The sequence below is a fragment of the Elephantulus edwardii genome, unplaced genomic scaffold, assembly GCF_000299155.1.
Source record: "Elephantulus edwardii isolate Elephantulus edwardi_28Jun2011 unplaced genomic scaffold, EleEdw1.0 scaffold00189, whole genome shotgun sequence".
NCBI lineage: Eukaryota > Metazoa > Chordata > Mammalia > Macroscelidea > Macroscelididae > Elephantulus > Elephantulus edwardii.
In genome coordinates this window covers 54,986-64,624 of record NW_006399939.1, presented here as the reverse complement: position 1 = coordinate 64,624, position 9,639 = coordinate 54,986, and the positions used below count along the sequence as shown (strand labels likewise).

Below are 9,639 nucleotides of genomic sequence, written 5' to 3'. Positions count from 1 at the left end.
TCAAGAGAAGCTCTTATATTTTCTTGTTGTTGTTGTTGTTGTTATGTGCCATCGAGTCACTTGTGACTCATGGCTACCCTATATAGTGTCTAGGTAGGTGTCCTGGCTGTGTACCGAGTCTTATTTTTGTTCTCTAGCCATCCTCCTAAAAAGGCCTAGGGTTAGAGTGGTTTAAGTACTGGATCACTAACTGAATGGCTAGTGGTTCGAACCCTCCATCCCCTCCATAGGGGAAAAAGAAAACAGTTTGCTCTCATAATGACTGCAGCTTCAGAATATTGGAATTGGAATTGACTTGATGGGAGTGGATTTATTTGTTTATTCTCTTTAAAAATTTTCAATACTCAACTCTTTTTAATTTCCTTCATATCTTACCATTGACTTTTTTTCTTTTACTGTTTTTCTATGCTGGCAAAGGTGGAGAGTCAGAGAGAGAGGGACAGAGTCCAGCAAGCCGATTGACCCAGTGACTGTACCACTGAGCTCCAGCATCTCAGAGTGAAGGACGGTGCTGGAAAAGGCCAGGTTGGGAGCCTGAGCCATTCTTTGGGTCACTCTGAGCATCAGTTGTTCATAGGGTTACTGTGAGTTGCAGTGATCTTGATTGCTCCTGAGTCATTTCACATTTTGGGAATGGAATTATTTTATATGTTTAGACCATTCTTTTTTTGTTTTATTTTTGCCTTTTTAAAATTTTCTTTCTTTTTTAAAAACTAATTTTAATGAGACCATTCTTATGTATTGAATTGAGTACAAAGTTTGCAGAAATCTCACTAATTGAAGCAGATTTTCAAACTTTCCCCAGGATATAGCCTTTTTGGCAACATTTTACCCAAGAGCCATAAACTCCCTAGGGAAATTGGTCCCTTGATTGTAGCATTTGTCTTAGTTTATTTTAAATGGCTGTCGATGTGGCTATGTAATCACAACGGCTGATCTTCCAGTGGGTATGTGGGCTTTTCACGTTTAGAACAGAACCATAAAATTTTACATCCTCCCTGTGACTTTCATTTATTTATTGCATATTCTAAATATAAGTAATAATCAGATACTGACTACCCAAGTTTCCCCCCCCCCGTGATTCGTTGTAGAAATTATTTATTTAGTTTCATAAAAGTTCCCAGGACCATTGGCGAATTGTTTGTGAGAGCAAGGTCTGATCCTTGCATCAGACCAGCAGCCACTCACCTGTCGTCATCAGAAGGCAGCCCGTTATGGTGAAGAGCACTGCTTTCTGGCCGAACAACCTGCCAAAACACTAGAGTGTGACTCCAGTAAGTCAATCACATTTTCTCATTTTCTGTCTCCTTCTCTACATACAGAAGGGATAGAATAAAAATTCTCTCAGTTCTTTCCATCACCTCTTAGAGTGGCTTCCTTGTATGTGACCAGGTCTCTGCTCATTCGGAGCCAGTCAAGTGGGTAATATTAAGCAAAGAATCTTGCTTTCTCAGGATGCTGGAATCTCGGAGAGGGATTTCCTTGAGTTTTCTTTACTCAGAACATCTGCTTGAGTTTTATCTGTTCTGTAGGTGTGTTTTGCTTCATAATTGATTTTGTGACACTAGAGTGCATTTGAAATACATCGGATCCAATTTCTTGCTTCAGGTCAAGGTCAAGCTACACTTTAATTGCTGACTTAAAGGTAGGTGTCTTGTAGGTAGGTTCAGTGTGACTAGAAGCAAGAGTTTCTAAGCAAGTTTAGGGTCCTTGACAAGTCAATTCCTGTTCTGGAGGCATGAATATGTAATTTTCAAGAGAGATGAGTTGGTTCTCAAAATCCATAAAAAAATTGGGATGCAGTGTAGTTGTTGTTGTTGTTATGTGCCGTCGAGTCGTTTGCGACTCATAGCGACCCTATGCACAACAGCCCTAAAACCTGCTCTGTCCTGCGCCAACCGCACTGCCTCTGACACACCCATCCCGATTACCCCAGTCACCGAGTCAATCCATCTCATAGAGGGTCTTCCCCTCATGCACGGTCCCTCCACCCTCCCAAGCATGATGTCCCTCTCCAAGGACCCGTCCCTCCTGGCAACATGTCCAAAGTATGTCAGACGAAGTCCCAGAATCCTTGCTTCCAAGGAGTAGCTTGGTTTAATCCTCTCCAAGATGAATCTGTTTGTTTTCCTGGCAGTCCATGGCAGTGTAGAGTGTATGCTTGGAATGGATGTGCATTACTTCATGTTGAGATTAACTGTATCTGTTCATTAAAGTGTCTCTTACATATACATTTTTTCCACTATCTGTGTTCTATCAATATGCTCATGAGTTCTGTGGCCTAGTGGGTTGATCTACCAATTTGAAGGCTGATGGTTTGAATCTACCAACTGATCCATGGGAGAGAGATGGGCTATCTCCTGTCAAGCAATTTACAGCTTCTGAAAACTCGCTGGAGGGTCAGCTATGAGACACTTCCAACTGGGAAGCATATAACAACAACAACAACAACAACAACCACAACAACCACAACAGCAAGAAGAAGTTATAATTAAGTGTCCAGATTACCTGACACAGAATTTTCATATTCTGGCTACCTTTTCTGTCTCCATTTCTAGACAAATCAGCAATGTAGAGAGAAAGAATTTGTTGCCAGGTAAGTAAGAAAGACGGTGGGAATGAAGTAACAAAAATCAACAGAGAAAGAACAAATAAAGATTAGACAGAAATAAGAGAAAAAAAAATGTAGTTTTCAGAGGAAAGCTATCAGCTATTCCTCATCTTAGGGACAAAGCCTGGAAACACTCGATCATGTTGACTCTCTTCTCTCATAATTAATTTACCCAAGCAAACTTTTCCTTAATTCAGATGAAAGATTGGGTTCATGTGAGTAAATTCAAGGAAAGACATGCTTATCTATACAACTGTCCATTTACATGTTATGTCTCTAGAAACTATCTAGGCTAGTGGTTAAGAGTTAGAGACAATGGTCTATTTGATTAGACTACCTGGATTCAAAGACAGGTTCCACCACTGTGTAAACTCACATGCTAGTCCATTGCTGTCAAGTGAATTGCAACTCGTAGCAACCATCTCTCTGTTTCTGAAGCTATAAATCTTTATGGACAGAGATGTCTTAATATACTGTCTTACTGCTTCCCTCAGCACTGGCTGGTGGAGTCAAGCCTTTGACCTTTTGGCTGCCAGCAAAACTCAGAACACATCACATGACATTCACTTCTCTCTGCTACTCTTTTCCTCATATGTTGCATTGTTGTTGTTATGTGCTGTTGAGTTGCCTGCAACTCATAGCGATCCTATGTACAACAGCCCTAAACCCTGCTCTATCCTGTGCCAATCTCACCGTGTCTGACACACTTACCCTGATTACTCCAGTAACTGAATCAATCCACCTCATAGAGGGTCTTCCACTCCTGCACTGTCCCTCCACCCTCCCAAGCATGACGTCCCTCTCCAAGGACTGGTACCTCCTTGCAACATGTCAGATGAAGCCTCAGAAGCCTTGTCTCCAAGGAGCAGCCTGGTTTAACCCTCTCCAGAACAAACCTGTTTGTTCTCCTAGCAGTTCCTGGTATATTCAATACTCTTCTCCAGCACCCCCACTCAAAGGCATCAATTCTCCTTCTGTCCTCCCTGGTCATTGTCTAGTTCTCTTTGTTTCCATTCCAAAGAAAGGTGACCCAACAGAGTGTGGAAATTATTGAACAATATCATTGATATCACATACAAGCAGGATTCTGCTTAAGATTATAAAAAAAAAAGACTGGAACAGCACATCAATAGAGAATTGCCAGAAGTCCAGACTGGGTTTAGAAGGGGTCATGGTACAAGGGATATTGTAGTTAATGTTAGATGGATCTTGGCTGAAAGCAGGGAATACCAGAGGAATGTCTTTCTGTGTTTCATTGATTATGCAAATATGTTTGACTGCGTGGATCACAACAAACTGTGGATGACTCTGAGAAGAATGGGAATCCCAGAACACTTGATCAAACTAATGTAAAACCTATACTTGGACCAGGAGGCAGTTATCAGAACAGAGCAAGGAAACACTGTATAGTTCAAAACTGGGAAGGATGTCCACCAGGGATATATCCTATCTCCATACCTTTTCAACCAATATATGCAGAACAGATTATTTGGGAGGCTGGGCTGTATGAGGAAAAGTGTGGCATCAGGATTGGTGGAAGATTCATCAACAATCTGCATCATGCAGATGACACAACCCTGATTGCTGAAACTGAGGAGGACCTGAAGTGCTTGCTGCCCAAGGTCAAGGACTGCAGCCTTCAGTGTGGATTGAGGTCCAATATCAAGACGACAAAGATTCTCATCACTGGGCCAATTGGCAGCATCTGGATGAATGGTGAAGAAGAGATTGAGATTGCTCACAGCTTTAGTTTGCTTGGCTCTATAGTCACCTCTCTTGGCACCAGCAGCTAGGAAATGAAAAGATGTATTGCGATGGGAAAGTCTGCTATTAGGGACCTCTCCAAAGTACTGAAGAGCAATGCTGTCACTCTGGAAACTAAGGTGCCTGATACACGCCATGGTCTTTGCAATCATATACAAAATAGAGATGATAAAATATTACCCCATGACAAGAGCATTGTGAGAAGAAAGTGAATTAGTAAACACAAGGCACTTAAGAAGTTCTTGGCATGTTGTAAGGTCTATTGAATGTTTAGCTGTTATGATTAAGTAAAAAGTACAGCTCATAATAAAAATTTAAGAGAAACCTTAAACAGATGATTTTGGGTACTAACACAGCAGATTGCTTAGTGGAAGATAGAGATGCAGAAGTTAGAGTTCCAAAGCAGTCTGTTGATGGCGATAAAGCATGCATGACAAAGTTCTGTAGAACATTTTAAGTTGTAATGAGGTTGTCCATGCATTTCAGGAAAAACGAATACAAACACACCTTTGGGATAAGAAACAATTGTGAAATGGTCATTTAGGGAATAATAATAATAAGCAAATTGCAAAGTTAGAAATGGCCTATCATTATCAAGAAGGACTGTTCTAAGACTATTACATGTGTGAAATGGGCAAGATATTGCTGGAGTTTAAGTGGAGACATTCATGGTAATGTTCGCATTGAATGAAAATCACGGAAGTCTTCCTTCTGTGCTCAGAGAGGAACTTTGGAGTGACTAAGGCTCTGTGGTGGGAATGAACAGGATGGTTATAGTATGAAGAACATTGTGTGGAAAAGGAGTGAGTGGAAGTTTAATGTGAAAGAGGATAGTTGGTGATGTGGCCTGAGAAGGACCCCCCCCGCCACCGCCACTAAGCCAGCCTGCTCTATGTATCAGCTACATTTTTATGATGTCCTAAAGAATAGCAACAAAACTGAAACTCGCTATCATGGACTTGATCGCAACTGTTCATGTAGGAAAGGTTGAAAAATCTATGGAGTGTCTAAGACTATATTTTTATGAGAACACACTATCCTGTCTTTCCATAGAACTGAGGGTCAGTTTGATTTGTCTAACATTTGGCTAGCAGTCAATTTCTTTAACCATTGTATTATCAGTGCTACTGTGAAATTCTAGATGACTGCAAACATAATAATGGTTCAAACATTTGCAAGTTAATATTTTAACTCTAGACTAAATAATCATCCTAGGTAGTTGTTGTTAGGTGCTATTGAGTTGAGTCTGACTCAGTGGCCCTATGAATAACATATTTGAACCTTGTCCTAGCCAGTGCCATCCTCACCATCTCTGACACATTTAAGGCCATTGCTGCAGTCACTGTGTCAGTCCATCTCATTGAGGGCCTTCCTCTCTTTAGCTGAATCTCCACCTTTCCTATAATGTTGTTTCTTTCCAAGGGATAACCTCTCCTTGTAACATCCCCAAAGAATGTGACACAAAGCTTTTGCAACTTTAATAGGTTGTTTAATAGGTTGTTTACAGCATCTTCAAGCAGAACAAGCAGAGTGGTTTACCAAGAGTTGTCCAAAACCAAGTTCTTTAGCTCAATATATCTCAGTGGAGTGGTGGCAGTTCTTGAAGGTAAGTTTAATTCTTCTCTGAGTATTTCAGTCGTTCTCACATAAACTTAATTATGGAAATAGCAAGATAGGTAGAGCACTCTGACCTGAGTAAAGTGAAGACTGGAATACTTGATTAAAGAAGTATGAGTACAGAGGACTTCTGGGGAAGGGAGAATTACCAGTGGGAAGATGAAGGTCCTAGATCTTTAGATCAGACCTCAGGAAGTAGGTGTCTAGGGAGGCTAATGAGTCCAAGACTTCAGAAGACAGGTATAGTCTCAACCTGCTGGCTTTAGAGAACACTGACTTCAGAGGCAGATGAATCTAAAGACCACACCACTGAGCAGGGTCACAGGTGCTGACTTCGAAGATTGACTAGGAAATTTTAACAAGCCACTGGCTAAAGTCATATGGAGGTTACAAGCTAGATGGCTAGATTTAGGATCAGACAAACATCTCCCTAGTTTTGTCAAAGAGTCCAAACATACATTCAATACAGACCATACCTTTGAGAAGACTTCATCATCCTGCCTTATTAATATTAGTTGTTGTTATTGTTATGTACCATTGAGTTAGAACTGGCCCATAGCTGACTACTCTCCAGTGGGTTTCAGAGGCAATAAATTGCACAGGAGATTGCTCATCTTTCTTCAGTGGAGCAATTTGTGGATTTGAACTATGTAACTTTGGGTTGATAGTATAGCTCCTTACTACTAGGTCACCAGAGCTCCCTTATTTTCATTACAGGAGTTAAAAATTTGTGACATAAGGATTGTTACATTATACTGCAGTTCATGACTACACTGACATATTAACTATTACTTCATAAGGGAAACAAAGGCTTCTAGAATGAAAGTATATGACAAAGATTCCTCAACTTGTGAGCTATCAAACTGCAATGAGATAAGAAAAATCTAGGCTATGAACTCAAATAGTTCCTTATCAAAGAACCCTGGACTGACTGTCTGAGAGCCTGATTCTCAATCTCAGAATATATGTGATCTGTGTAATAAAGATTTCTCTTAGTTTTATAATCTCTACACTGTCCATTAACACACAATGCTAAGTGGAACACTCTTGGCACCAGCAGCCAGGAAATAAAAAAAAAGTATTGCGATGGGAAAGTCTGCTGTTAGGGACCTCTCTAAAGTACTCAAGAGCAACGGTGTCTCTCTGCAGACTAAGGTGCGCCTGATACAGGCCATGGTCTTTGCAATCACTTGTTATGCATCAGAGAGTTGGACAATGACTAGGGAGGATAGAAGGAGAATTGACGCCTTTGAGCTATGGTGCCGGAGAAGAGTATTGAATGTACCATGGACGCCAAGAAAACAAACAGATCCGTCCTAGAGAGGGTTAAACCAGGCTACTCCTTGGAGGCAAAGATTCTGGGGCTTCGTCTGACATACTTTGGACATGTTGTAAGGAGAGACAGGTCCTTGGAGAAGGACATCATGCTTGGTAGGGTAGAGGGACAGCACAGGAGGGGAAGACCCTCTATGAGGTGGATTGATTCAGTGACTGGGATAATCAGGATGGGTGTGTCAGAGGCAATGCGACTGGCACAGGACAGAGCAGGTTTTAGGGCTGTTGTACATAGGGTCGCTATGAGTTGCAAACGACACGATGGCACATAGCAACAACAAGAACAACAACAACAACAACAACAACAAGTGGATATATATATTGTCTAAATGAGTGATTGAATAATGTATGTGTTTTCAAATATTTTTAAGGACTGATGTAAGTTTTAAACTGCTCCTAGGAGGTAAGGATTTTTACATACTTTGGGCATGTAGCTGGATAAAACTGGTCATTGAAGAAGAATAACATGCTTGGAAGGGTCAAGGGACAGTGCCGGAGAGGAAGACCCTGGACCAGATGGATTTACACAATAACTGGGGTAATGAGGGTAGGTGAGTCAGAGACAATAAGTCGGTTCAGGATAGTGGAGGGTTCAGAGCTGCTGTGCGTAGGGTTGCTAGGCGTCACAGTCTACTTGATGACACATAACAACAACAACAACAACTCTGTAATGATTGTGGGGGAAAGAAGGAATATTTTATCCTACAAAAGCAATAGGATCTCTTGGCAATACAAATGGTCAACAAATGGGGCTGCTGAGAAATGTTGGTTGGTCATGAAACTGCCTTGTGTTGGAATTGACTCAACAGAATGTTATGTATGTGATTTCCCCCTTGCAGTTGTCAAAATGTCATATCTGAGGTGAATTTGCATTATAATTTTTGTACGTTTTATTGCAGTCCTCGTACTCTTTGGCATCCAGAACACTGAATGGGATCCATGGCCAGCACAAATAACGTGACTGAGTTAATTCTCACGGGCCTTTTCCAGGATCCAGAGGTTCAGAGAGTGTGCTTCGTGGTGTTTCTTCCTGTGTACCTGGCCACGGTGGTGGGCAACGGCCTCATCATGGTGACGGTCAGTGCCAGCAAGAGCCTGCGGTCCCCCATGTACTTCTTCCTTAGCTACCTGTCCCTGGTGGAGATCAGTTACTCTTCCACCGTGGTCCCTAAATTTATCGCCGACTTACTCACCAAGATAAAAACCATCTCCTTGGAAGGCTGCCTGGCTCAGATCTTCTTCTTCCATTTGCTCGGTGTGACAGAGATTCTCTTGCTCACAGTTATGGCTTATGACCGCTATGTGGCCATCTGCAAACCCCTGCACTACATGACCATAATGAGCCAAGCTGTATGTTACCTTCTGGTGGCTGGTTCCTGGCTGGGGGGACTAATTCATTCCATGGTTCAGATCTTTGTCACTGTCCAGTTGCCTTTCTGTGGTCCCAATATAATTGACCACTATTTCTGTGATCTTCACCCTTTATTCAAAATTGCCTGCTCTGACACCTTTATGGAAGGTGTTATTGTGTTGGCTAACAGTGGCCTAATCTCTGTCATTTCTTTCCTCCTCTTGGTATCCTCTTATATTGTCATCTTAGTCCACTTGAGGAACCATTCTGCAGAGGGACGACGCAAAGCTCTGTCCACCTGTGCCTCCCACATCACAGTGGTCGTCTTGTTCTTTGGACCTGCCATCTTCCTCTACATGAGACCCTCTTCCACATTCACTGAGGATAAATTAGTGGCTCTTTTCTACACTGTCATCACTCCCATGCTGAACCCCATCATCTACACACTCAGAAACACAGAGGTGAAAAATGCCATGAGAAGGCTCTGGAAAAAGAACGTGAACTCAGGAGTGGAATAAAAATGAAATAGTGAAAAAAAATTAAACAGATCTAAACACTAACAAATGAACAAGGTGCACAAATACATGATTTTAGGTCAATCATGAAAAAGAAAAAAAAATTAATTGAATTTTTTTTTCTGCTTGTTGCATATTAGCTGAGTTGCTTTAATTCCATGATACTAGTCAGAGTCTTCTCATAGCTGTCATCATTTTGGAGAATGTTGACATTGAGCTGCTTTCTTATTCTTCTAGAGTCTACATGGAAGAGTGAATGGGTTTTTAGAGAGAGATCACCTAGACTAGAATCTCCATACTATTGTCTACTTATTGTGTAGTATTGTACTCATCTAGTTCACCTCTTGGTCTTAGCATGCTGCGCTATGTGGTGATATTGAAGTTCATATTTTCCATTGTTTCTCCTTACTAATAGGGTATTGAGGGAGTCCTGAAAAGGCCTCTCC

The 9,639-nt window shown here is 41.4% G+C and overlaps 1 protein-coding gene across 1 annotated transcript; it reads left to right on the top strand.

Moving 5' to 3' along the window:
- Positions 1-8,266: 8,266 nt before the first annotated feature.
- LOC102861670 (olfactory receptor 4B1-like) lies at positions 8,267-9,196 on the top strand. The gene has a single exon (XM_006896672.1). The coding sequence runs from the start codon at positions 8,267-8,269 to the stop codon at positions 9,194-9,196; it is 930 nt and encodes a 309-aa protein (XP_006896734.1).
- Positions 9,197-9,639: the final 443 nt, after the last annotated feature.

What these genes read in the sequence shown, in the direction of transcription:
- LOC102861670 (XM_006896672.1), top strand. Translation starts at nt 8,267, where the DNA reads ATGGCCAGCACAAATAACGTGACTGAGTTAATTCTCACGGGCCTTTTC.